The sequence below is a fragment of the Marmota monax genome, unplaced genomic scaffold (genome assembly GCF_021218885.2).
Source record: "Marmota monax isolate L192 unplaced genomic scaffold, Marmota_monax_Labrador192_F-V1.1 WCK01_AAM20220418_F8-fsc00023, whole genome shotgun sequence".
NCBI classification, from domain to species: domain Eukaryota; kingdom Metazoa; phylum Chordata; class Mammalia; order Rodentia; family Sciuridae; genus Marmota; species Marmota monax.
In genome coordinates this window covers 14,199,335-14,227,119 of record NW_026692907.1, presented here as the reverse complement: position 1 = coordinate 14,227,119, position 27,785 = coordinate 14,199,335, and the positions used below count along the sequence as shown (strand labels likewise).

Here is a 27,785-nt window from a genome sequence, read left to right as displayed (position 1 = left end):
CCAGGACAAGGAGGTGTTTTGCATAAGGTGCAGCATTGTTTCTTGGACTCACACTACTGGAGTTGTTTGTGATAGCAAAGTATGTTTAGTATATTGCATACTTTTAGTGTGCCAGAGCCAAGCTATTGCATTTACAGTACAGAACTATAAACTACTGATAAACAAGTCTTGTTATATCACTGGGCCCCATTAGAAACTGAGCATTAAATTCCAAGACTTAAAATGACATCATGAGGCCATATGGCCAGAACTGCCCATCACTGTGCTAGAGACAGTTTGTACCAACACATCTCTTCCCAATTAACATTCTATGACATCATTTTGGCATTTGAAACCAGTAATAGTGGAAATATTTACACAATAGAACTCAGCAAGTGCTACAAACATGGGCAGTGTTTTTCAAGAGGAAATCATTAAATATTTATCAACATACCACAAACACTGCTAGACTCAACAAGTCACAAAGCCAAATAACTCCAGCAGTAATTCACCATAACAGGGATGTGATACATCTGGAATCAAACTTCAGCAGGTCCAGAGGGTATAAGAGCACTGCAAAAACACAAATCACAAACCCCCATGCCATCTGTCACTGTTGCAATGAGTACTCCTTATGTCACACTGTAAACTCATGAAGGTTTCACTATGATCTGTTGATGAAGGAGACGGAAAAGGTCCAAAATGGATTCATGGATAGATCAACTCAATATGTAGATAAACTAAAAATGAATCGCTACTACACTAGAGAAAGCAGTAGTTAGGAGAAGAGAAATGGACTGTAATTAAGCTATATAGACCAATGATTGTCTAGCTAGGACATTGGAATGAGCAAACTCAGAAGTTTTAGCTAAGAGGCTTATAGATAGACCTACAGGAGTGAGAACAGAGTATGGGGATTGTTATATTGTATGTTCATGCCTATCATTGGAGAAAAAGCCTAAATAATCCCAAAGGTGCCTTGCCCAGTAAATGTCAGTCAATTTTTGATGCCTAGGTAATGGTCTTGTGAAGAACAGCTACAGTGGTAGAGATGGAGGCTATGAAGGCACCTAATGCCATGGGCTTCATCACTTCAAAGCTGATCTAGTAACTGATGCTGCTGAATACTGGGCCTGCTAGTGACAGAAAGCAATGTGGGTATCATCTCTCAGGAAGCCCACCCTGCCCCCTGGTGGCAAACTGATTGCATAGGACTCTTTCACCCAAGAAAAAAGGCTTTATTCAATCTAGCCAGAATTAACAATGTATTCTTGGTTTGGGTTTACTTTTCCTGCTCACTGTGTCTCAGCAGGAAATAAGCAAGAGGTTCACTGAATATAGTGAAGCAAGAATTAAACACAGGCAGTCAGTGTAGATAGGTAATGGGGTTGGATCAAGAAAATGGAGGCTGGTTTTTTAGTTCAGGAAGTTAGAGATGGCGCCTGGGAAATTGGAATGTTAATGTCTCTGGAGTCCTTTGATTACCAAGATTACCTGCCTATGCAACCCCTCCCAGAAGGGTGCAGACAGGGAGTTGTTAATGAATGTCTCCTGGAATGCTACTTGTCTGGATCACTCTATTTGGCCCTTCCTCCTGCCCATCTGCTTCTTATCTTTTGGCCATTCCATCTACTGGCATCTCCTGGGCCTAGTCATGTACACAGGAAGAGAGAGATAAGGAGGAAGAGAGCAGGAGAACAAAGTTTAAAATGTATGAAAGGGAGGCAGGATGCTCTCACTTCTTGGGATACTAGGATACCAGCTATGGCCCTCTTTTCCCTCCTGGGAGAAGTCTGTGTTACTATTTAAAAAAAAAAAAAAAACAAGAAAAAAACCTGCTTTATATGCTTGCCTCAGCATGCTTCTCTAATGTTCAAATCAACATTTGTGGAAGCAGAACTCTTCACTGATAACCAGTGGTATCGAAATTTACCACTGAGGAGCTCGTGTGGAAATGACACCCTATAGGATGGGTCACTGTCCTTTAAGAACTTTAAATCAATGTCCACATAGGCCAAGGAACTAAGACATAGGAGTGGCTACATTCGACATCAGTGGAACTCTTACTGTGTTTCCTGGTAGAAGTGTCCTCATTTAGGAACCATGGCTACTAGATTCTTGGAGCCTAGAGTGCGGAAATAGGAAATCATAAATGGTCTTCAAATTGCCAGACTAAATCACACTTCCTGCTCTTATTTTACTTATCTGTTGCATGAAAAACTTAATGGCTTTGTTTTTCCTCTCCTTGTTCCTGTACTGTTAGGGCTGCTCACTAGTGCTTCATTGTCTTCTCTTGCTCTTCACCCCCACCCCCACCGCCTTTTCAAATGTTCTGTACTCACTCTCGAAACTTTATGAGATTTCATCTTCCTTGTCTATAAAAATTTCAACTATCAGTTTATCTACTAAGACTTATACATCAGCATCTCTAGATGTAGAGCAAGATGTAATCTTGCTCCTGAGCTACACAAATATTTCCAGTTGCTTGACTCTCCTCCAGGGTTGTAATTTTTTCATATAAATATGTTCCTTCTGTATTATCAATCTTGGAAATTATGTGATAATAAATATTAGAGGAATGAATGAAAGGCACAACATCAATATAACTAAGAAGGGAGACTCTTGAAACAATGATTTTAACATTTGAAAAATATGACAGTCTACTAGACATTCTTTAAATGCCTACTCCAATGCAAATGTTCAAAGTATATGTGGAAATGTCTATTATCCATATGGGGAAGTCAGCATTTTTGGATCCAAATGTATGTATTTAACTTGATTTAAATAAGGCATATGGCCATACTCATAAGAGATTAGAAATGCAGAATTTATTTAGGTTTGACCTCTGATTTATATGACATTGGTTAGATAAGGACTGCTGTTGTTGGGAAGTTACTTCTGACTTTGCAATAATCTTTCATAATGTAATTCATAATATAACTATTATTTAGTGCAATAATCTTTCATAATTTAATTCATAATATAACTATTATTTAGTGTAATACTGATGTAATTCGCAAGAATAATTTGACAGATGTTTTAAAAAAAGGAAACCTATCAAAATACTGATAGCAATGATCAAATATATTTGGGAAATTAAATGAAAACCCTTATAAGCTACTCTTCCATTGTAATCTCATTGGCCAGAGGAGGGACTAGATTAAGTTAGCAATTAATTAATCATTAAATTGAACCAATATATTGACATTCTACACAAAATTTGCATTTTGTTGATAAAAGGAGGTATAAGGGCATGTTTATGATACAAACAAGCCCTTGTTGGATATTTGCAAAACTAAAATATTTCTTTAAACCATATTTATACCCCATTGCAAAATATCATTTATTAGTATTTTGTTATTTATACTTTTGCTTCTGGTTTTTACTGTTCCATAAACAGGACAAAAGATTCAGGAGAAATAATTGATAATGAGCAATTTCTAGTTAAGAAGTCTTTTTTATTAATTTTTTAATTTGTTTTCATTAGTTATACATGACATTAGAATGCACTTTGCACTTTGATATTTTACATAGAAGGGATATAATTTCTCATTTTTCTGACTATACATGTTGTAGAATACTATTGATCATGCAGACACAGTCTTGATCAAAAGCCAGGCACAAAGACTGTGTAATCTAGTTATATTACATCTGGACCTAAAGACTTCTTTGCTTATCTCCAGGACACTTGAAAGTCAGGTGCTAATTCTTGGCCAAGACAACCATGAGTAGGCTAATGATGAATCATCTGCTATTTTAAACTCTAACACTCTACCCATGGCACTCAGACCTGTTTGTTATTGATGGCTTACAACTATTTTAACCACTTAAAGAGCCTGGCATGATTATGTGACCAAGGGAGAATAAGGCTTCCATGAGTCAGTTCTGTGGAATAATTATCCAAAGTGTACAATTCTTGCTGAAGTTGCAAAGGTTTCTTGACTTATTAAAGTCTAACACTGCAGTTAGTAAGTACTTTTACCATTTTCCAGACATGTGCATCTTAGAAAGGAAGACTGGCTCTGCCTCCAAGCATTTTAGTCCCACTCCTGCCTGCTGGAACTAGGCTGACATGACAGTCCAAGCCCCTGGCTGTGGGTCTCTTGAGTCTCTACTTGTTTCTACTGCTAGGGTCCTTCAACCACTGTTCTATTTTCCTATTTCACTTCAGGTCTAGAGATTTTTTTTTAAATCTTTAATTGCTGTGTTCTTTTTTTTTTTTTAAGAGAGAGAGAGAGAGAGAGAGAGAATTTTTTAAATATTTATTTTTCAGTTTTCAGTGGACACAACATCTTTATTTTATTTTTATGTGGTGCTGAGGATCGAACCCAGTGCCCCATGCATGCCAGGTGAGCGCGCTACCACTTGAGCCATCCCCAGCCCAATTGCTGTGTTCTTAAAGAAGAACTTATGTTTTATTAGAATTCCTCATATATGTATTTCAAAGTCTATTTAGTTCTCAATTTAACTATTCCTTAAAAACAGCACAATGATTAATAGATGATTAGAGTGCATATGGTCCAATCTGAAAGCCTCTGTTTTGATGAGAGTATTTAACCCATTAAAATTTAATCATAAAACACCTGTATTTTATTCTTTCATAATTTTTATAGTTATTAACCTTATGAAACTAAAGGAGAAATTCTTACTTTGTGGCATCCGCCCTGTACTTTTTTTTCTAATTTGATTAAATGCATATTCATTTTTCCAACTGTAGTGTGGAAAGACTACTCTAGTTCAGCATTCTATTAACAGTTGCTTCACCTTTTCCAGTGCTCATATTCAAACCAACTTTATTACATAAGAAGACATTGACTATGTCTTTTACCATGATGTGCTCTGTCCCTATGGCCCCAAATGTGATCAAACTTTTATATCTTCCTCTCCAAATTCTCATCCCCCAAACTATTCAGAAAAGAATTTGGAAGGCTTTTATTGAAATCACCAAATCCCATGCTGTGCTGAAACAGTTATTGTGTTTAATAAATATCTGTAAATTACAGATATTTATGAGTTTTTCTTTCCTCATGTCCATTTAATAATTCTTATTTATTACTCTAATATATTCTCTAATAGTCCATAGTTTTCCATTTAGTTTAAATTTTATATGTTGTAAAGTTCATTTCTAATCACTGTTACCAAACTGTTGAAAAACCAGCCTCTACCTCAGAGCAAAGCCTGTCCAAGGAAGGGACATGGACTTTGTCCTTGGAAAGACCCACAGAGCACTCCTAGGCACATTCCCACCCTGCTAAGGTATTTATCTACAAATAACAGGAGAGATCTGCTGCGCCAGGTGTCCCTGACTCAGTCAGGCTAGGTGGGGATCCATAGCAGCCCCCTAGCAGCCACCAATCAGCATGAGACAGGGAAATACCTGGGATGCCAGATGACCCTCCCAGTAGTTTATGGTGGTTGATAACAAGTTGGGAAACCATGTAGTTCAGCACGTACACCCCTCTTGGCTCAAACCAATCAGTTCAAATGAATACCCCCTTTGTACTGACCAATCACCCCTACCCAACTCGTTCCCATCAGTGAATGTGCTAATCATGTCTTAGAGTTGTTATTTGATTTTCCCGCAATGTGTGATGATTTGCTAAAAGAGGCTATGATGTATGTGAAGTCCCTGCCTTCTCCAAAGAGTGTATAAAACTGCTGCAAACTCTGGGCTCGGGGCCTCTCAGCGTCACCAGTTGCTGTGTGTGTGCACTGAGGACCCAGCTAGCTTGCAAGAAACACCTCTTTGCTGCTTACATCGATCTTGGGTCTCTGGTGGTCTTTGGGGGTTCTGAATTCGAGCATAACACTATTATCTGGAGTTTTCTGTTATAATTTGCCACCATTTTTAGTTCTTTATTGAAAACTTTCCTCCAACGTGGGTATGTAAATGATAAATGCTGTAAACCAATCTATAGCTACAAATACCTTTTTCTGTTTGCAAGAGGGATTTTATTCATTTTTCTATTCTTCCTGAAATAAATCATGACAAACTAGTGGCTAAGAAAACACAAGCTTGTTAGTTTACAGTTCTGTAGGTCAAAGTTCACTACAGGCCTCACTGGGATAAATCATGTCTGTGGGGCTTGCCTTTCTTCCTGGAAGATCCAGTAGTTATTACTGTAATCAGCTTTCACCTCAATGAATAGACTCCTATATTTACCAATTTATTAACCAACTTACTTAACTTAGGGTTAGTAAGTACATTAAACAATGTGACATAGGTTGGATCACCAGCTTCAGTCTCTCTCATTGCACTGGTTGGCACACCTATATGTAAGGAGCTTGCACACTACCTGATCCTTCTGGCTGAGGAATTCTCACCGGCCAGCATGTGCAGACTATAAGCCTCTTCCTTGCATGCAAATTCCAGCTAGCACTTATTCTGAATGATAATATGCTAAGCTTAACAGATTCTGCTTACATTTACATAAGTATATGGATTTAAATAACTTGTTCTCTTAGGTGATTGCATTTGTGGGGTTCATGGCTTATGCATACCCTTCACATAAATCTCTACTATAATTATATATCTCCCCTATTACCTGTGAGGTAGGTTCAGATTCTGTGACAGAGAAACCCCACACAAAAAAAGATAGAATTTTATTTATTTCACATTAAAATCCAGTCTGCTGTGGTGAGTCTCCTCCATGAGGTCCTCACTCACTTAGGGCCCTTCCATCTTGCTGCTCCATCAGGCCTGCAGTCTTGCCTTGGCTACATGGTGCAAGAAATCCCACCACTGCATACCTGCCCTGACCAGTTGAAAAAGGGAAAACAATGCCTCTTTATTTCCAGGGCATGATCTAGACAGACTCATCTAGCAGCTTCACTGAAGACTGAGAGGAAGCTGCAAGAAAGGTTGAAAAGTAGTCCATTTCCTGAGTAGCCAAGTGCTCAGCCTCAACTCTGGAGTTTCCTGTTGAGAGAAGAAAGGAATAGGGCGGCTTCTCCCCTACACCTGGTGAGAATATAAATTTCATAAACACATAACTTCACTGGCCTCTTTCAGCACTGCATTCTAGCACCTAAAGCAGCATTGGGTACATTTGTCCCACTCTGGCCAATCTCCCTGCCTCGCCCTGACTCAGCCATCATCAGTGCTTGCTTGGAATAAAAAGTATTGTTTCAAAGTGCCCTTTTTCCTCCATTCCTCCAATCTATTGTCTATACTGCCATCAAAGTGAGTTATATAAAAACATTCTTCCAGAATGGAAGAACTCTGGATTGGGCAGAGGGGAGTGAGGAGAGGAGAAGGCGCATGGGGGTAGGAAAGATGATGGAATGAGATGGACATAATTACCCTAGGTACATGTATGATTGCATGAATGGTGTAACTCTAAATCATGTAAAACCCAGGGAAATGAAAAGTATGCTCCATTTGTATACAATGAGTCAAAATGCATTCCATTCTGTAAAGCCCTTCAAAAGCTCACCAGTGCCCTCAGGATTTAAAAAAAAGAAAGAAAGAAAATCCAATGTACCAGCCCAGCCTTCAATGCCCTTTCTAATTGGATCTTACATAGTCACCCTGCCCTCCAGCCAAATATAACTAAATATTGTTTTCTCAATATGCAACACTCTTTCATACTTTTATGACTTTACATAATTACTTTTCAACTCCCTCTTCTGTTCTTATAGTACCCTATAAATGCTACACAAGATATTTCTTTATATTGTGTTAACTTACATGCCTGCCTCTTTTATTAGACTATAACACTAAAACCAAGAGCAGAAGCCAAGTTTTGTTCACCTTTAAGTTCTGAGCCCTGAGCCAAGTATACTATTTTTAAAAAAAAAAAACAATCTGAAATGGCCATACATTTGTAGGACTAAAGCCTCATTAGTCTATCTAAAACTAAGAGACCTGTTGTATCTGGCTACCCAGCATCCTCTGCTGGATGCTGAGCAGCCCCCTGCCCAGAAATTTATGAATGTCAGGATGAAAGGCACATAGCAGGAACAGAAATGAAAAGAAGTTTACATTTCTCATGCTTCCCTAACAAGAGGGCTCAGGTTTTGTCTAAAGTGAAACAAGAGGAGATAGGGGTGGTGATGGCTTAGTGTTTTATTATGGTTAAGGGTTTGGAGAAGGGATGAGGATTCCTAGATAGGACAGGAATTTGGATGGTTTGAAATTCCCCACCAGCACCAATGGAGTGCTTAACTTTTCTTATCTTTCCCAGATATAGTGGAAAGGGGAAATGAAGAGCAGTAGGAGTTGTATAGAGGGGATGATGTGAGGTTTTAAATATCCTTTGTCCATTATCTCACACACCTGAGGTGGGCAGCCCAGAGAGGTTGACTTGTCAATTGCTGTGCTTCATGCACACACCTTAAATGCTGTTTCTGAAGCCGAAGGATTTCAGTAGGAGGTGAAGCCTGGAGAGAGCTGAACAGATGTGCATGTCATCAATGTCCTATCCTCACACCAGCTTTTACTGAATCTCTGGCATTTGCTCACAGCATCTGAATATTTTGATGTTTAAAATGGGATTTTAGGATCTGTAATTGAGAGGCAGCCTAGCAGTATAAAATATTTGCTTTGTAAACCTCATCAGTTGGTCAACTTGTGAGCAATAAATTCGAGACCCAGAGCTGCCACCTCTATGAACCAACCCTTTCCCCTCCAAGATAAGGAGAATATAGGAAAATGCTTTCCAGCCTTGTAGGAAGCCCTGGGCAAACAGACCCTGCTCTCCCTGATGGAGGTGAAAGGCAGGACTGTGGACATTAAGGACATCACACCTAAATTAATAGATGCCCAAAGCATGTTCACAACTAAAACACTTAAAGAAGCAAAGCAGAGCCCTTAGGAAAATGGAGGTAGGAGACAAACATATATTTATATCTTCTTTGAGGGAACAACAAAGAAGAAACCAGAACTGTTCCATATGAAAAATGCACCTTAAGGAAAACTCGGAAATAAGAGTCCTTGCCTTATTTATTTCTGTGCCTCTTCCTATCCATCTGAAAACAAGGCTGCCAACATTTCCCTGATATCATTATGTTGCATTTCCCAAACATTACTGTGACCTAGTGAGGCCAGGGGACAAAAGGACAGTCAGTGTAGGTAATGAATAACTGGGTAAGGAAGATGGGGCTGATTCAAGAGGAAATAAAATGCTAATACTTCCAGAGCACTTTCCCTCCTCTACTGGTTGCCAAGGTTACCTGCCTCCAGGGAAATTGTTCCTCCCAACAAGGAGCTGTTAATGAATGCCCCCTGGGCCACAGTCTGGAAGGTTCCTTTCCCACCTTTTGGCTAGATAAGGGGAGGAGGGGGCATGAGAACAAAGCAAATATGAAATTTATAAAAGGGTCAGGACACCTCCACTCCCTCAGACATCAACTTGGATCCCCTCCTCTGCGGAGGGGACCTTCTGTTCCTCTATGTGTGTGTGTGTGTGTATGTGTGTTCTATCCTTTAAACAAAATTTTTTGCTCTTGCCTCAGTGTTTCCCAGGTATTCAGTCTTCAGTACTAGGGGAATAGGACTCAACGTGATTCTCAACACCAGTAACAGGAGCACCTGGAAGGAAGTTCAATCCTTCCAGGGGTCAATTTTCCTAGGACTTGGCCTAGGAAAAAATGGCATAGACAAAAATCCTAGCCAGCAGCCATGGGCTGTGCCTTGCTTGCCTATGGCTGAGAGCAGAGGACCCGTGCTTTTTTATTCTCAGCAAATGACCTTATAAGAAAACGTAAATGTATGCCAATAGTTCTCCAAATGTGGTGCAAAAGCCAATACTACAAATATGCCTCGGAATTTGATAGAAACTCAAAAATCTCAGATCCTCCCCTAGTCCATCAATCCCAGGGTTCCAGCAATGTGTGTTGTTGCAATATGTGTTTCCAGTGATTCTGATGCACCTAAGATTTGACAGCCACTAATCCCTACCTTTGGACATGAGGTTCCCCTATTTTTCTCCCTGTCATTTCCAATATATTCATTCCTTTCTTGACTTGGATTTACATATCTCAAAAAAAGAAGTTTTTTTTTAAAGAGAGAGAGAGAGATTGATAGAGAGAGAATTTTTTTTGTAGATGGACACAACACAATGCCTTTATTTTTATTTTTTTTTATGTGGTGCTGAGAATCAAGCCTGGGTCGCGCCCGTGCTAGGCAAGCGCTCTATTGCTGAGCCACAATCCCAGCCCCCAAAGAAGAAGTTTTTAATCTTGTCTAAAATCAATCCTCTACCCCACACACTGCCTACCATATTCTACAGCAATTACTACCCATTGCTTTCCTCTTCCATCTCTCCCTATGAATGCCTCCTAATCAGCATCTGTGGGCAAGTCTCCACACTGCCCCTTCATCTTGTTTACCCCCAGTCAGCTTCCATTCTCCCTTTCCTTTTACCAACAAAAATCTTAAAAGAGCAATTTTATTGCTATCTTTTACTACCTCCAATACGTGCATCTTTCAAAGTTTTATTTTATACCCTAGTATTACTTTCACTATAATATCCAATGTAAAAGGGAAAAAAATCATTAAAACACAGAACTGGAACATTACCAATTCATTCCTCCCCACTTGGGTCACCCAACTAGGACTATGTGCAGTAGGATTACCAATGTCCACTAAACTGATTTGTCCAAAGGCTTTTTGTCAGTCTTCATTACACTTATGCTCTGTGCAGCCTGTGTCTTGGAGTGCTAAACCTTCTCTGTGACCTAACTTCTGCTTTTTCAGAATCTCTATTATAGCTCTACTTATTCCTCCTTCCTGATTGCTTGTTTTTTACCTTCTCTATAGCTCTTTCTTTTCTTTTTTTTTATTCCGTAGGCTGTGCCCTTAGTTCAAGGTAAAATTGATGCTAGCTAGCTAATCACTGCACATTTGGTCTGGAATGTCTTTCATTCCACTGCTTCATTATCATTTGCAAACTATGATCTCCAAACCATGACTACACACACACACACACACACACACACACACACACCACACACACACACACACCACTGCTTCATTATCATCTGCACATATGATCTCCAAACTATGATCACACGCTCACATATACACAAATACGCACGTTTTTAACTATTCTCAACGTCCACTTAGCACAATGTTAAATGTACTTTAAAAATTACTGTTTAAAACTGAACCCATCATCTTTCACCTTACACTTTATCCCCTTATCCATGTTTTGTTCATCCATAGCATTACATTTCTCTAGTTGATTAAGCCAAAAACCTCTGCATGATTCTTGGCTTCTGTCCCATCTCCCAATCTATACCCAACTGAGCACCAAACTCCCATGCATTCTATTCTAATACTATTCGATAGAGTCTTCTTCCTTTCCAGTTTAGTTATCTCCGTACTCAAATTTCTCAGCATTTACTACCCACTCTTCAACTTTCCTCTCTTGCTTTATGACCTCCAACCTCTTTCTTCTTATTACTTTATCAAAATATATATCTATATTCATTTTATTTAAAAAAATTCAGTGGTTTCTATTTATGAAAGCCAGAATTTCAAGACTCTTCATAATCAGACCCCTGACTATGTTTTCAAACTCATCTTTCCCACATTTTAAGTCATATCTCCACCAACACCTTCTCACATACCCTACATACAATATGAACACTTTCACTTCTTGAATATGTCACTTTGTCTCCGAGTGGTGTATAGTATTCCATTGTATAAATGTATCACAATTTATTTATCAATTTATCTATCAAAGGACATCTTGATTGTTTTTGATTTTTGGTAGATTTTTCAAATAAAGATGTTAAAAACATTTGTATGCAGGTTTCTGCGTAGATGTGTGTTGAGGGAGGCACCCCTGAGCTATTTAGAAAGCCTCTAGTGGGCCTTGGAGCCAAGGAGATTTTGGTCTGGCATTGATAGTCTTTTTGTGGTTTCTCCAGCTTAATGGATTATGCAAACACATGGTGACTTCAGTCTTTGCTCAGCTAGAGAGGCTGTTCAGAAGATCAGGACTCAGGCGTTAACCATTGGGCTTGGAAAGCCCTCCTCCTACTTTATTTGGCAAAAGTACATTCCATGAAGATCCTCTGAAGCCCCCTTGTATAAATAAAGCAAAAGTGGGCTCTTCTCTCTCTCTCCTTCCAGTGTGGAAGCAGGATCCCTAAGGTCGGAAAGCCGTCCCATCCCCGCTTTTTGAAAATTACTTTCTGTGTCGTGGATTTTTCGCTATATTTCTCACACAGTACACTTCTCACAAGGGAAACCAAAATTCATAGCCCACGCAGGACATGGGTGAGAGATCTGCTTCCATATCAATTAGGTAAATATCTAGGAGCACTATTGGTAGATCATATGGTAACACCGTGATTAGCATTGGAAGAAATTGCCACAATGTCTCCAAAAGCAGCAGCACCATTCCAATGTTCTCATTCATTGTTATGATGCTTTTAAAGTCTCTTGTATATTTCCTGGATATAACTCCATTATCAAATACGTGTTTTGAAAATATTTTCTCCAAATTACATGGATTTTAAAAACAATTCTTTCAACATAGTCTTTCACAGAGCAAGATTCTGAATTTTAATAAAATTCAGTTTATCCTTTATTTTTTGTTCATAGGTCTGCTTGATGCTAAAAGCTTGATGCCAAACTAAACGTAACCTATGTTTTATCCTATGTTGTGTTTTACGAGTTTTATAATTTTTGCTTACATTTATGTCTATGATCCCTTTTGAGTTTATTTTTGTGAAAGATATAAGATTTACGTCTAGCTTTACTTTTTTATAATAATAGTCAATTTTTCCAGCACCATTTATTGAAAAGGCACTACTTTCTCTATTGAATTATCTTTGTCTTTTGTCATAGATCAGTTGACTATACTTTTGTAGGTAAAGTGAAGGTCTATTTCATTCCATTAATCTGTGCCCATTCTTTGGCCAAGACAATGATGTCTTGAGTAATATATCTGTTTTGGTTTAGATTGGTGGTATCCCCCAAAAGCTCATATGTGAGACAATGCAAGAAAGTTTAGAGGTGAAATGTTTGAGTTATGAGAGCCTTACCCTAATCCACTTGAACGGATTAACTGGGTGGTAACAATAGGTGGGTACAGTGTGGCTGAAGGAGATGGGTCACTGCGAGTGTGCCTTTGGGGTTTATATTTTATCCTTGTTGAGCAGAGTAGTCTCTCTCTGCTTCTTGGTCCCCTAGACTGAGCTGCTTTTCTCTACCACACTATTCCACCATGGTGTTCAGCCTAACCTCAAGCCCAAAGCAATGGAGCCATTTGTCTATGGACTGGGACCTCTGAACCATGAACCCCCAAATAAACTTTTCCTCCTCTAAAATTGTTCTTACTATCTCACTCCAGTAAGAGTGGCAGCCATTATGAAGATAAACAGCAACAAGTGCTGGCGAGGATGCCAGGGGGAAAAGGTACACTCATACACTGCTGGTGGGACTGAAAACTGGTGCAGCCAATTTGGAAAGCAGTATGGAGATTCTTTGGAAAACTGGGAATGGAACCACCATTTGACCCAGCTATTCCTCTTCTCGGACTATACCCAAAGGACCTAAAAGCAGCATATTACAGGGACACAGCCACATCAATGTTTATAGCAGCACAGTTCACAATAGCTAAACTGTGGAGCCAACCTAGATGTCCTTCAATGGATGAATGGATAAAAAAATGTGGCATTTATACTCAATGGAATATTACTCAGCAATAAAAAATAATAAGATCATGGCATTTGCAGGGAAATGGATGGCATTAGAGAAGATTATGCTAAGTGAAGTTAGCCAATCCCAAAAAAACAAATGCCGAATGTCTTCTCCAATATAAGGGGGTGACTCAAAATGGGGTTGGGAGGGAGAGCAGGGAGGAAGATTACCTCTAGATAGGGAATACGGGTGCAAGGGAAAGGGAGGGAGAAGGGGAATAGCATGGATATTGAAAGGAGACCCTCATCATTATACAAAATACATGTATGAAGATGTGAATTTGGTGTCAACATACCTTACATATAATCAGAGACATGATAAATTACTGTAAAATGGTGTACTAAGAATCGTAATGCAAAATAAACAAATAAATTAAAAATAAATTGTTCTTGCCAGGTCTTTTGGTCACAGCAGAGAAAAAGCTGACTAAAACAATACTTTTAAGGGAAGTCTTGAAATTAGGTACCTGAGTCCTCCAACTTGTGTTGTCAGTCTCCTCCCCTCCCCTCCTATGTCTCCTCTTCTTTATTCTCCCTCTCCTCTTCCTTCTTTTTCTTCCTATTATGTTGTCTATTCTAGGTCTTGTGCTTTTCATATGATCGTTAGGAAGAATTTAAAACAAAGATATCGGTAAGTATCTGAGAAAAATCCCAATAAAAACTGAATGTGAAAGAAATGCTAATGTTCTATGGGTGAGTATAGAAATAATTAACATACAGGAAAAGTGTAAGCAGGGAAGAACTAGAAGGAGTCTGAGTGTTCTGAGATCCTCATGGAGAAAGGTTAAAGTGATAGATTAACTGTAGACTTTCAAGGTTCAGAGTTGACTTATTTCCTATGTTCAGTTATGGGATGTTGCTTTGGTAAATTTGCTGATCAATAAATTCCTTAAATCATTTAAAAAGTGAAGCCTGTCAGAGACCTGGCATTGCACAACATGACTTCTGTGTGACGGAAGGAACTAGAGCCTTCACTCTGATGATGCTCAGGCTGCAGCTGGAGAGGAAACCCCACTTCACACCAAGCCTTATGAGCCCACTGACAAAATAAGAGAGTTAAGAAGATAGGGAGGATGAATTTGAGGCTTTAATTTCTTTGGACTTTTAACTTACAAAGTAGGACAAGAAACTTTGATTTCAGATTTTCCTGCGGGTAGTTTTGTGAGAACAGCTACACAAAGATTTTGTAAGATTGCCTGGGTATATTGCTGACATCCCCCTATAGAACTGCTGTCCCGGGTGTGGTGGCCCACACCTGTAATCCCAGCTGCTAGGGAGCCAGAGGCTGGAGGATCACAAGTTCAAAGATAGCCTCAGCAATTTAGGAAGGCCCTAAGCAACTCAGTGAGACCCTGTCTCCACATAAAAAATAAAATAGGGCTGGGGATGTGGCTCAGTGGTCAAGTACCTCTAAATTCAATCCCTGGTACCAAAAAAAAAAAAAAAAAAAGAATTGCTGCCCCCCACCCCTGCTGTTGCATTAGACTTAAGGTGAAAAGATTGAACAAAATCAATTGGGTAAGGTTAAGAAAGAACATTCCTACTAGCTTTGGATGTCCCTCCCAAGGATTGGGAATGCCACCAGCCTAATATTTCTAGCCTCTTTATTCTTCTTTCCTAGTTCTTCCCCATAGAGAGGAATTTTTAATTTTTGTTGATGCTTCCAGAAGGAGAAAGTGGCCATACACAACCCAGCTGACTCTCTCACATGGTCAGGATTTCTATAGATCCTGCATGTTGTAAGTTTTATAGGCATAGGGTTTTGTTTTGTTTTGTTTTGTTTTGTTTTGTTTTGTTTTGTGTGTGTGTGTGTAGAGGGTGGAGGGGCGCCTGCTCTGACCAGGAACCCTCTGTTCCCAACTAGTAAGTCAGTGTAATTGTGGTGTTCAATGTTAGGAAACTACTTGCCCACAGATATAAATTACATATTCCCATGTCAACTTGATTGGCAATAAAGGTAACAATTTGTCCTCATATCTAACTTCCTCTCTCACCTTATTTCCAAATTGATTTCAAGAACCCAGGTGGTTAAGTTCCTTAAGAACCACCAATAATGGAAAATACATAACTCTAGCTATTCCATCTGAATATAACAGTAATATGACAATGATAACAACAACAAAATGGCCTTGATTACCAGTTACTGTGCTACACTCACCACAAATGTTTATTTATCACGACAAAGCTGAAAAGTAGGTATCATCACCCCTGTGGTTGGTTCATTGGGGTCACTGAGGGATGAGAAAACAAGGAAGCAGGACAGAAATCACCCCATAAAATGGGACTCAGCTCATTTCTAACTCTTTCTTGCTCTGTGATCAGTTAAAGTGCTATCCTTATATTCCAGGCATGTCACCTACAGTGATGGCCAGCTCCCCTCATTAATATGCTCTCCTGAGGAAGCACTATGTTTATGGTAATGTTTTATATTAACTTTATGTACAATAAGGGAATATTTTTCATTAGTACTTAATCTATTTCTTTTCGCTGGCTTTGGTGGCTTGACGTAGTGCACAAAATCCCATACTGATGACTAATTTGGCACACCATCTAGGAACTCAAGGTCAGTCTCTGCCCTTGGTAACTATCAAAGCAATTCCAAAATGGGAGTCATGTTCTCAGTATCTTTAGTAGTCTAGAACAGGGGTCAAAAAAATTCTGACTGATGAGCCAAATTCAGCCCACAGTCCATTTTTTTAATCAAAGTTTTATTGGAACACAGATACTTACTCATTTATACATTACCTATAGCTACTTTCACAATTCAAGAGCAGTGTTGAAACATCATCACAGAACTTAAAGTTCACAAAACTGAATATATTTACTGTTTAGCACTTTACAGAAAACATTTGCTGACTTCTGGTCTAGATGTAGGGACTGGTCCCATATTCTCAGGGCTCTGAGAGGTTAGTGTAATTCTTTCTCACACTGGCCCTAGGATGTCTTCCTCACCTCCATAAACATTCACCAAGTTGATGGCAGCAATGATAGCTGGAACCCTACTCACTTCTCACCAGGTGATCTTGAATCAGATTCCCCTGCCAGCCATTCTGGCTGTCTCCAACCACCAAGACTCTAATAGAAGCATTTTCAAGGGAGGTATAGCAAAGCTTTTAGTTTTAAAGTGAATTTAGACCCAATGACTGGACACTTTCATGCTTTCACAAGTATATAGTGGATTAAAAGAAAACAGACATGTTTCAAATGAATTACAAACATGGTGGTAGCTTACTATACAATACAAACTCTCTGGACAATGGCTAACTACTCCATTTTGTCGTAAACTACTGACATCCAGCATGAAATTACTGATACCTGAGAACGGGGTATCAGTATTTTTGAAAGGCTTTATTGATTACTGAATCAAGAAGAGGGAAAGTAACCTGTGCTGGTTACCTAATATATGTTTTTTACTAAAATAAGTAGATTATTTAATCTTTTCCATACCATAAAATGTGATCATTGTCATCTTCTTTGTACAAATAAAAATATTCCACTTAGAAAAGTAAACCAGCATGCCCCAAACGTCAAGGTCTAGATTTGATATTTCTAAGAGACAATTCCACAAATCCTAAAATGCCCTTGAGTTAAATCAACTCAAACTGTAAAAGGTATACTTCATCTGGGATGGTATTCAAAATTCCTAAGAACTGCTGCTATAGCACCAACACTCACCAAAATAAACTCCCACTTGTTGGTAATCACCTCGTTATTGTTGGATTATGGGGAACTCTAGGGGCTTTGGGGGAAGAGTCTCTTTGATTGAAGGAGCAATCAAAGAGCTAAGGCAAGCATATCTTCATCAACTGGTATGGAAGCAATATTTTAATATTTTAACAATTGGTAAAACTGTACCAGTGCCAACTTGCTGAAAAATAAATCTGGAAGTCTTTAAGACTCCAAATTCACAATTATGCACAGCATAATCATGATTCATCGTGTGAGCTATTTGCCTAAGTAAGCTCTATGGGAGCAATATGCCCACTTTAGGTTTTGAGCTCTTACTGTTTTAATATTAATTCAGTCAAGCAGAAGATAGAAGGCAGCACTTCTCAAAGTTGTAACCCACTTTCCCTGCAGTGGCTTAGCATGCTTCTCCAATTGTCTGATGAACTCTTTCACGCTGGTATCTGTGGTGTCTGGAGTTTCAGTGATCTATTTCTTGGTATAATAAATAAACACGGACTAAGGGAGGTCCTGTGGTGTTCAAAGAGCACACATGGGGCCACACATGAGCACTGTAGAACTCAGCATGCAGCAAGGTACACAATACACCATAAAAGTCACACATTGTAAGGACTTACGAAATGAATTTGTGAATAATTAAATGTTTAGTCCCTCTCCTTTATAATAAATCATCTAAACCAAGAGTGATTTTGAAAGTACTACATTATAATTTAAAGTTACATACATCATTGAGAAATTATTATTTTTTTTGTTTTAGTGATAAATTGCTATACTATATAAGCAAGCCATTCTTGGGAAATATTTGTAAATTATGTAGAGAGAAAGAAAATAATAAAGGAGAAACTACTAAAAAAAATACATGCTGAGGCACATATTTGAAGTGTCAAGTTAAAAGTAGTCACATTTTAACCACCGTTATAAGAGTTTATGTTCTTGATTAACATTTTAACACTAGTTAAAAATAGCCTCTTTCACAAATATAGACTATTAATAGTCTGATCATCTCTCACAGCATGATTTCCATTCCTCTTTTGATTTACAAAGAAGTGTTTTATTTTATAGCAGTTATAACTGCAGTTAGCTAGGTGGAATTATATTTAAAAAGAAGTGAGGGATATGTATAGAGTATAGCAATGGAAATACACATATCATTCATATATATATATATATATATATATATATATATATATATATCCCATGAAATACACTAATATAATTTTCTTCTTCTAAATCTAAAAGTATTGATGCTCACTGAACAGTACTTTTTGAAAAAACTCAGAGCATAGCATTTTTCTTTCCTTTGACATTAATGTGAATGCATCTCATTCTCTCCCCAGCGGGTTCCATATAAAACATGATCCTTCCCGTCTTAAGAAGTAGAAAATATCACTTCTGTTTAAAATGCCTCATCTTGATACTCAAAAGGAAACAAATTCTCAAAATGTCAATAGTCTTAGTTATTCCACAGATAACTAACATTTTAATAACATGAAACTGTATTTAGAGTAAGTGGAAAATAAAATTCAGAATTGACATTTAACATGCACCATCTGGGATGGTATTCAAAATACCTAAGGCTACTCACCACTCCTGGCTTACAGTTGTTATAGCAATGCTTGGAAGTGTCATCAACGGTAGCGTGGTTGGCCTAGAAATGCCATCTCCCTCGGGGGTCCTGGCCCGTTCACTCTGTCTTTGGGACAATGGTGGTAACTGTAAGTTTCCTGAGCAACACCTTCTGCCTCTCCAGAGGTCGATCCCAAGTGTGTTACTGGAAGAACTGTAGGATTTACTCAAGCTACATTCAAAATAATCTTTAACATTCTGGAGGAACCACAAGGAAAGAAAAAAGAAGAAAAAGAGAATAAAATTCAAATGTATATCAGGGTAGAGTGAAACAAGAAACTAAATGGTCAAGCTGTCACTTATGAAGTCTCAATTCACAGTCTCACAATCGAAATCTAACATTGATGTCAAATGCTAAAGAGACCACAAAAGGGGAGGGGTAACTGAGTCTCAGCTTTATGAACAAACCTATTAGTTGCATATTCCTGGAGATTTGTAGGTACATAATATTCTCTCTGAAGAGCTCATGGATTAGAGTGCTGCTTCTGTTCTTTCTCCTTTTATTTTTCCTTTTTTTTGTTTTTTTAAATGTACTAAAATGAAATTTGCTAGATTCAAATTACATTTTGCAAATCCATGTTATCATTTTGACATATGGGAGCCAACTTTAATAAAATATGGAGTTCCTTCTTCAATGTTTTAAAGTAAAAATATTTTCTATCTTAAGATAGTAGGGTATTGAAAATTAGGAACAACTGACTATATCTGTTCCTATTTTTTTAAAAAAAAAATCTCATGATTGATGATTTTCTGTTTTGTTTTATTTTGTTTTGGTCAAATCATATAAAGGCTGAGATCTAGTCCTGAACTGCCTTGCTCAAGTGCATGCCCTGAAGCTGACATAAATCGAATCCTTATAAGAGGACAAAAGCACAGTGTTAAACCATGATAAGAGTTATTCATCCTTCCCATATGTCTTGGTGACCATGGTTCCTGGTGCTGTTGGGAGTGGGATTCCCAAGTGATCCTCTGCCTGTTGGACCATTTATATCAGCTCATTGGCAGAAAATGCTGCAATACTGCAGTGGCAGCTGAGAGCAAGAGGAAATATCAGAGCAATCATTTCACTCTCCACACTCATCTTAACAGAGAACAATGGAAGAATCAGGTCAAAGTTGTTTAACTGAAAATCATCCTAAAAACACAAGCACTTCCTACCAATCTGTCAGACTGGACAGAAGGACCTGAGACTTGACCCCCTAAGGATTAAACCAACAAAATCCTCTACTGCCCTGTCCTCTACCCAATTGGCCCAATGCTAGTTCATACAGGAATAGTTAACTCAAGTTTGAGGGACTGAGTTCACTCAACAAATATCTGATGCATGTCTACTACAGGCACACCCTGTGCTACTTGAGAACACAACTAGCAAGAAGAAACCTAGTATCTCACCTCACCCAACGTGCATTCATTTAACTGATCCATACAAGACTCTATTTCCATGGCAGAAATCTGGACCAGAAGAGGCTTGATAATTTTTACAAGCCCCACGCTCCCTGCCTGGAAACGGGATATTATCATATTTTCTTCTTGACTTAGAGTTTTGACATGTCATTTGTCTGAAATTCAGTAGAGTCACAATTTGATAACAAGAAGAAGAAAAAACAATCCAGAATTTGAGAGTTTGAAATATCCAGGAATGCATCAGGTTTACTGGTTAGTAACTAGTCATTATAATGAATTCACTATAGGTCTAGCATATACTGCATGTCAGTGTGTGTGTTAAAAATTAGAGGCTGAAGGGGATCGTTAGCATATAAGTTTCTTTTTTTTTTTTTTCATGGTATTGGCAATACTGGGGTTGAAACCAAGGGGTGATCTGCCACCAAGCCACATCCCCAGCCTTTTCTGTTTTTCATTTGGAGACAGGGTCTCACTAAATTTGCCCAGGCTGGCCTTGAACTTGCTTTCCTCCTACCCCAGCCTCTGGAGTTTCTGGGATCACAGGTGTGTACCACTGTGACAACAAGTTTCATTCTTAGGGTGCAGTGGCACAAGCCTGTAATTATAGCAACTCTAGAGGCCAAGGCAGGAGGATCATAAGTTCAAGGCCAGCCTCAGCAACTTAGCAAAGTCCTAAGCAACTTAATGAGATCCTGTCTCAAAATAAAAAAAAAATTAAAAATAAAAATGGGCTGGGGATGTGGCTCAGCAGTTAAGAACTCCTGGACTCAATTGGTGGTACCAAAAAAAAAAAAAAAAAAAAGATAAACTAGTTCAGGGGATAAAATATACAAAATATTCCTGAAGAGATTTAAAAACAAATTAAAGGCCAGTAATCATAACTTTAAGTATCAACATAGTTCCAAATATGCAGATTGAAAAAAAAGTGTTAGCTGTCCGGAAAGCAGACTCAACTATACTGCTTACCTCTTCTTCAAGAAATATTTCTTCAAGAAATATCCCAAAAAACAGAAATAATGATATAACTTAGCTAAACCACGGCCTGGTTTACTTGCTGGGTATTTTTTTCCCTTCACAAAAACCAAACAATACCAGTCAGGTTTAATTGCAGTAAATGAACTAAATGTCCTTATTTAATACTTTTTATTTGAAAAGTAACGGAGTCACATATACCACAAAATATTTTCCACACTAACTTGCCAATGAGCTTGAATTTACAGATTTGAAGTTATTCTTTTGAGTTAAAAGGATTTGTTTTGGAAAACCCCAATTAATGTGCAAATACATTGCCACAAAAGAAGAACATAAAGGAAGAGTTTTTCAGAAACTAATTGAAATATGAAATCATTAACATTGTTTTAAAAACACTCATTAATCCATGCAGAGCCATTTATAATTATCTTAAACCCTATAATTCATACTCATAATTTATATAGTATTCTCCTCAAATTATTAACAACCTCAAAGAAAAACTCTAATTCAGTCATTTCTCAATTGCTGAATTTGTGGTCTTGGTCTTATTTTCCTAATTTAAGCATCATGATTCTGACTTATGCTATGCCTCTCATCAGATCAAACATTCTGGGGAAAGAAGCATGAACTGGAATGTCATCTCTGGAAATCACAACTTTTAAAATGCATCATACTTTCAAAAATTTACTTTATGTCTGGATAATCCCTAAAGAAACAGCCTAGTTTGGAATTATACATGTTTCTAAATAATTGTCTGTTTAAAAATCAGTATTCTTATCAATGCAATTCCAAATAGTTACTGCAAAGAAAAAACTCATGTGAAATCCTGCACCTAATTAGGGTAAGTATGCAGGAAGGAAGGCAGGGGATACCACGGGGGTTTTACCTCTGTCTCATCCTCATATCAAAATCCAGTCAACACTTAAAATATCCAGAGAGTCAAGCCCCTAAATGCTTTGATTTTTCTTTTACTTTGTCAATTTCAATCATTTTTTTAGTGTTCTTATTTTTTTTTAATTCTTCCAGTTAAATTCAGGTTAGAATTTGGAAAGCAGGATGAAGATGCCTCAGAAAACTAGGAATGAAGCAACCATTTAACTTGGTCATCCCATTCCTTTACATATATCTAAAGGATTTAAAATCAGCAAGCTACAGTGACACAACCACATTGATGTTTATAGCAGCACATTCACAATAGCTAAGTTGTGGAGCTAATCTAGGTGCCTTTCAACAGATGAATGGATAAAGAAATTGTGATATATATACACACACATACATACATATATATATTGGAATATTACTCAGCCATAAAGAAGAATGACTTTATGTTAATAAATGGATGTATCTGGAGACTATCATGCTAAGTGAAATAAGCCAATCCCAAAAAACCAAAGGTCAAATGTTTTTGTTGATATGTGGAAGCTGAGCCACAATAAAAGGGGTAGAGAGAGAAAAGAAGTGTAGTAGATTAGACAAAGAGAAATGAAGGGAAGGGAAGGGGATAGGAATAGGAAAGAAAGGGGAATGAATCTGACATGATTTTCCTATGTAGATATATGAAAAACACCTAAGTGAATCCTACCATCAAGTATGTCCATAAGAATGGAGTCCTAATTACAATAAGATATAATCTGTGTATAATTTTATCAAAATGGATTCTACTATCATGTATAACTAAAAAAAAATCAATAAAAATAAATAAATAAATTCATTGTTAGAAAACTGGATAAGAAATTTTCCCAAGGACTTGTAACATACTTTGGTGCACTTTCCATTGGAACCATGAGCCAAATTTCTCAAACCTTATGAAATTAGAGACAGAAATTTTGGGACACATTAAAGGGACATTCAGGCTTCCTACTGAGGATAAATGCTGTAATGCTCCATGAGACAATAATAAAAGTAATTTTGTCTTTGAAAAATCTGGTGTCTTCGTTAATTATAAGGAAGTTTGTCTGAAGGTAATTTTTATCGCTCTTACTGATTACATTTCCTTCTTTTGAAACAATCTCCTAACATCAATGATTAGAAAAGCAAAACTATGACTGAGTTGTGGATGTGGATATTTGTCTTTGGTTATAATACTACACATACACACACACACACACACACACACATATATTACATGTGTAATATATGTATATACAAATATCTATAGTACTACATATGTATATGTGTTGTGTGTGTGTGTGTATATATATATATATATATATATATATATATATATATATATAAACACATACATATTTATGGCACATTATGTGTACACACAAACACACACACACACACACACACACACTTCTCTCCCTTTCTCTCACTTATATGCCTATCTCCTGGTTCGTCTCTCCTAGTCTTACTCATTTTCCACTTTTCAACTCCTCTCCAAATCTTCAGCTTCCTATCCTCTAAGCAATATTATTATGCCTTTTATCACGATGAATTCTTGTGTTTAAAAGTACCTGGACTGCACTTAATTTACCTCTTACTTCTAGAACTTAGTTCACAAATGCAAAGCTTTGAATGTGTGCTGTTCCTGTGACACTCCTCATACTGAGTCTCCTATTATTTATATACTACAAGAATATAGAGCCTGAAGGTTCTCCTCTGTATTCCTGCAGACCCAATCACAGTGTCCTGAATGCAGAAAGGGCTTTGCCACACTGTTCCCTTCCCCAGAGCATCAGAGGGCTCACTTCTCTCTGATTGTGAGTCATCCTGCCCACATGCTGTCTCCTCACACTGTCCTTTCATAAAGACTGTAGTCTCACTATCAAATCATTCTTTGTACCCGTGACCAACTTCATTTTCTATATAGCCCTTTTCATAGACAGGATTATTTCATAAGCTGCTAATTTATTTTTGTTTTTCCCTATGGATCATGGAGACAGGAACTTTATGCTAATGCTTAGTGAATCTCTAGAACTTAGAACCATATTTGACACACAATAGATGCTAAATAATATTAGGTTTATGTTTAAATCACTGAATAAAATTTTTCCGAGTTCAAATAATGAAAGCATAATAAGATATCCTTGATTAAGGGTAAAAAACTATTTAAAGGGTGTGACATATGAAATATATTCTGCTAAATCGATGTTGTTTTGTAGGACATTCAATAAGGATGAGCTGCACAGTGAAAAGTTCTAGGTTGGTACTGTCCTAATGTATCATTTAAATTTTTCTAATAACCACATTAAAAAGTAAAAAGAAATAGGTGAATTCGTTTTCATAATATATTAGTCTAATATGTTTAAAATACTATCATTCCAACATGCAATCAATATTACGAACTATTAATGAAATATTGTGCATCTTTAATATTTATATATATATTTAAAAATCCAAAATATTTTATGCATATAACACATTTCCATTCAAATCAGTGTTTAATAGACATAAGTGGCTATAGTTACCATATTGGACAGGATACATCTATGTGATATTTATTTGTTCTGGTTATGGTGAAGTTAATTATTAACTGTGGTTTTCTTTTTCTGCTTTTTCTTTTTTTTTTTTGGGGGGGGGCTGTAATCAGGGATTGAATCTGGGAGTGCTAAGCCACTGAGTTATATCCCCAGCCCTGTTTATTTTTTATTTTGAGTTAGGGTTTCATAAATTGCTTAGGGCCTCAATAATGTGCTGAGGCTGGCTTTGGACTTGTGATCCTTCTGCCTCAGCCTCCTGAATCACTGGGATTACAGACATGGGCCACCACACCCAATTTGTTGTTTGTTTTGCTTTGTTTTGTTTTTGCATATTCTGGCAAGCCATCTTCCTCCTCTTTTGATTGTGGCAACCAAACTCTCAGGGAAGGTCAGCATTATTTCTATACATTTACAATGAGAAAGGAAAACATGGTTTGTCCATCTTTTATGAACATTTCTCAATTTTAATATTCTAAAAAACAGAGTCTTTGTGCACACCATAAATACATAGTAATAAGTAAGGGATAATCCCAAGGTTTTTTTCTCTTTCTCATTTTTCAAGAAGAAAAACAATTTCTGAATTCTAAATGTTTCCCTGTAGATACCCTAAGCAGAGAATAGATAATCATAATGCAGGGTTTTTTTTTCCCATCAGTACTGAAAAATTAGAATATAAGAAGGGAAATTCCCTTTTGGTCCAGGAGCCAGGAAAGAAGAAAAGAATAAAGGAAATATTATCACGGGTGACAACAGAATTGGTTAACTAGGTCTCACAACACAAAGGAGGAGAAATGGCAAAGGCATGTTTTGGGGAGGCATTACCCTAAATAGCATGCCTGTGTCTCCCCCTGTACCTGAGAGTCCTTGAAGTTCCCCTAAGCCCCCAGGGTCACAGAGGGAAACTGAGAATCAGTCCCAACATGCCTGCCAAGTATTGGCTACATCATAAGGTGAAAGAAACACAGAGTCCAGGGAGTGAGCACCCAAAGATAAGGGTTGGACAGTTAGTTGAGCTGTCTCTTAAATGAACAGAGTTCTACAGAGAGATTAGGTGAAGGGCCCAGGAAGTGAGACTTTCAGTGAACTGAGAAAGGTGCAGGGCTCACATGGAGGACAATCATGCCTTGCTATATATACCACCACCACCCCCACCCCCAAGCAATGCTTGACCAAGGCAGAGATTGCAAACCAAAGAGCTGGGTGAATGAGCCATCTCACACGTGGACAACAGCTGGGGTTAATAGAAAGGGACAACACAAGATGAGGACAATACTATTCCCCTTCTGCTAGAGCCTAATTGAATGTTTGCTTTCCATTTGACCACATGCCCCATAATTAAAAAGAAAGAACAAGAACCGAAAGACCGAAAGACCATTAATTGGCAAGTTCAAGTCCCTCCCAGTCCCTACCCCCATCTGTGACACAGGAGCTTAGCAATAAGATGAGCTATGAAAGAAAGCAAAGAAAAATCAATGCGTTTCCTTCCTTCCCTACTTTCTTTTCTTGTGCACATCTGATTAATTGGCATTTAATTTTTATCTCAAAAAATAACTAGGTAAAAAATAGATGATTAAAGATACACTAATGATGGACTGACTGGTCTATTGAAAGCAAGGAAATAATTAACCTCAACTGACTCAAATCCAAAACCAATAGGATGGCGAGTTTATGGGCATCTTCAAGTGACTCAGATTAGAGCTTCTCAAACATGATGTACATGCCCACTTACACTGGGATCTTGTTAATAACACCCATTGGTTGGTAGATCTGAGGTAGGGCCTGAGAGTCTGCATTTCCAGTGAACACCCAGGTGAGGCTAAAGCTGCTGGTCTGAGGACATTTGCAGCAAAAGCCTAAAAGATGTGTGTATCACAAACTTCTTAGGAGCCAAAGACCCTACCACAGGGAGTGACTTTTAAGGGTTAGCGGTCCATGGTTACTAGTATGGAAGAAAGTCTTCAAAAAATGGATAACATAAGAAGCTGGAAAGAGGAATTAACCAGGGGTTAGGATGTGAACATAGATCAGCGATTGGTGGCTGTGCAGTGAAAACCCAAAACTGAAACAGCCCATCTGCAAACTGCAGAGAAGGAATGGTTCCTGCTGTCCACCTCTTAGAATGCTGGGTCCAGTTGCTGGCAATGCCCACTTCATCGAAACCTCTAGTCACAGAATGGTGGTGTTGAACACTCTTGTCTGCCTTTGAATGGAATTATAGAGTGATTTCTTCACTGAACAGACCAAGTGTGGGAGGCGTGCAGCAGCTACACCCTTTGCTACTTACATCATCCGCCGTCACCGTCATCACACTCCTGCTTTTCTTCATTATAGAGCTGGGAAATATTCCCTCTTAGGATGTCTGCTGTTTGGTGCAGCTTGGCTGATAACTGTTATGACCTATAGGAGAAAAACACACAAAAAAGTACAGCTCTGTATCCTTAGTTGAACAAAAATAGGTGACACATTCTCTAAACTGAAACTTGAATGTGTATGATGTGCATGAGTAAGAAATATCACAATTTATCAAGCCAATTAAGTATGACATGCTGAGAAAGATTCACAAACTAATAAAATCCAAGCCATTTGTGAAAAGGGAAGAGTAGATAAGTATTAGGCTCCCAAATGATCGATAATCATGACCAATATGGAAATACTATGCATTTGTGTGAAGTTTTGTAGTTTACAAAGTACCTTCTCATAAAGCATCTCATTTGATTCACAAGACATCTGCAAGATTATTTTCATTTTTTTTTGAAATGAGACAAGAGAGGGTCAGAAAGATTATTTGGCTGAGATAACACAGATAAAATATGTCAGATTTAGAATTTAAAGAATAGGACTCCTTGACACTGTCTAAAGAAAAAAGGAAAGAAAAAAAAGTTCAGCAATACAAATGCACATGAGAGAAAAATAACAATCTCAAGTGTGACTACCAGTTTAAACTTCTCACGTGTGTAAGTACACAGAAAGTATTCATCACAGACAATCTTAGCAACCAGTCTTTACAAAGAGCCTGGATTTCCTGGTTTAAATCAC

The 27,785-nt window shown here is 37.9% G+C and overlaps 1 protein-coding gene across 2 annotated transcripts in view; it reads right to left on the bottom strand.

Moving 5' to 3' along the window:
• Nucleotides 1-27,785, bottom strand: part of Pde4b (phosphodiesterase 4B) — a 539,654-nt gene that overhangs the window by 418,945 nt on the left and 92,924 nt on the right. For both annotated transcript variants that reach the window (XM_058581564.1, XM_058581563.1), the window contains exons 2-3: nucleotides 27,034-27,146; nucleotides 18,908-19,146 (exon numbers count right to left, since the gene is read on the bottom strand). In XM_058581564.1, the coding sequence (XP_058437547.1) occupies nucleotides 18,908-19,146; nucleotides 27,034-27,075 (281 nt within the window). In that variant the 5' untranslated portion in view covers nucleotides 27,076-27,146. The remainder of the gene's footprint in view (nucleotides 1-18,907; nucleotides 19,147-27,033; nucleotides 27,147-27,785) is intronic.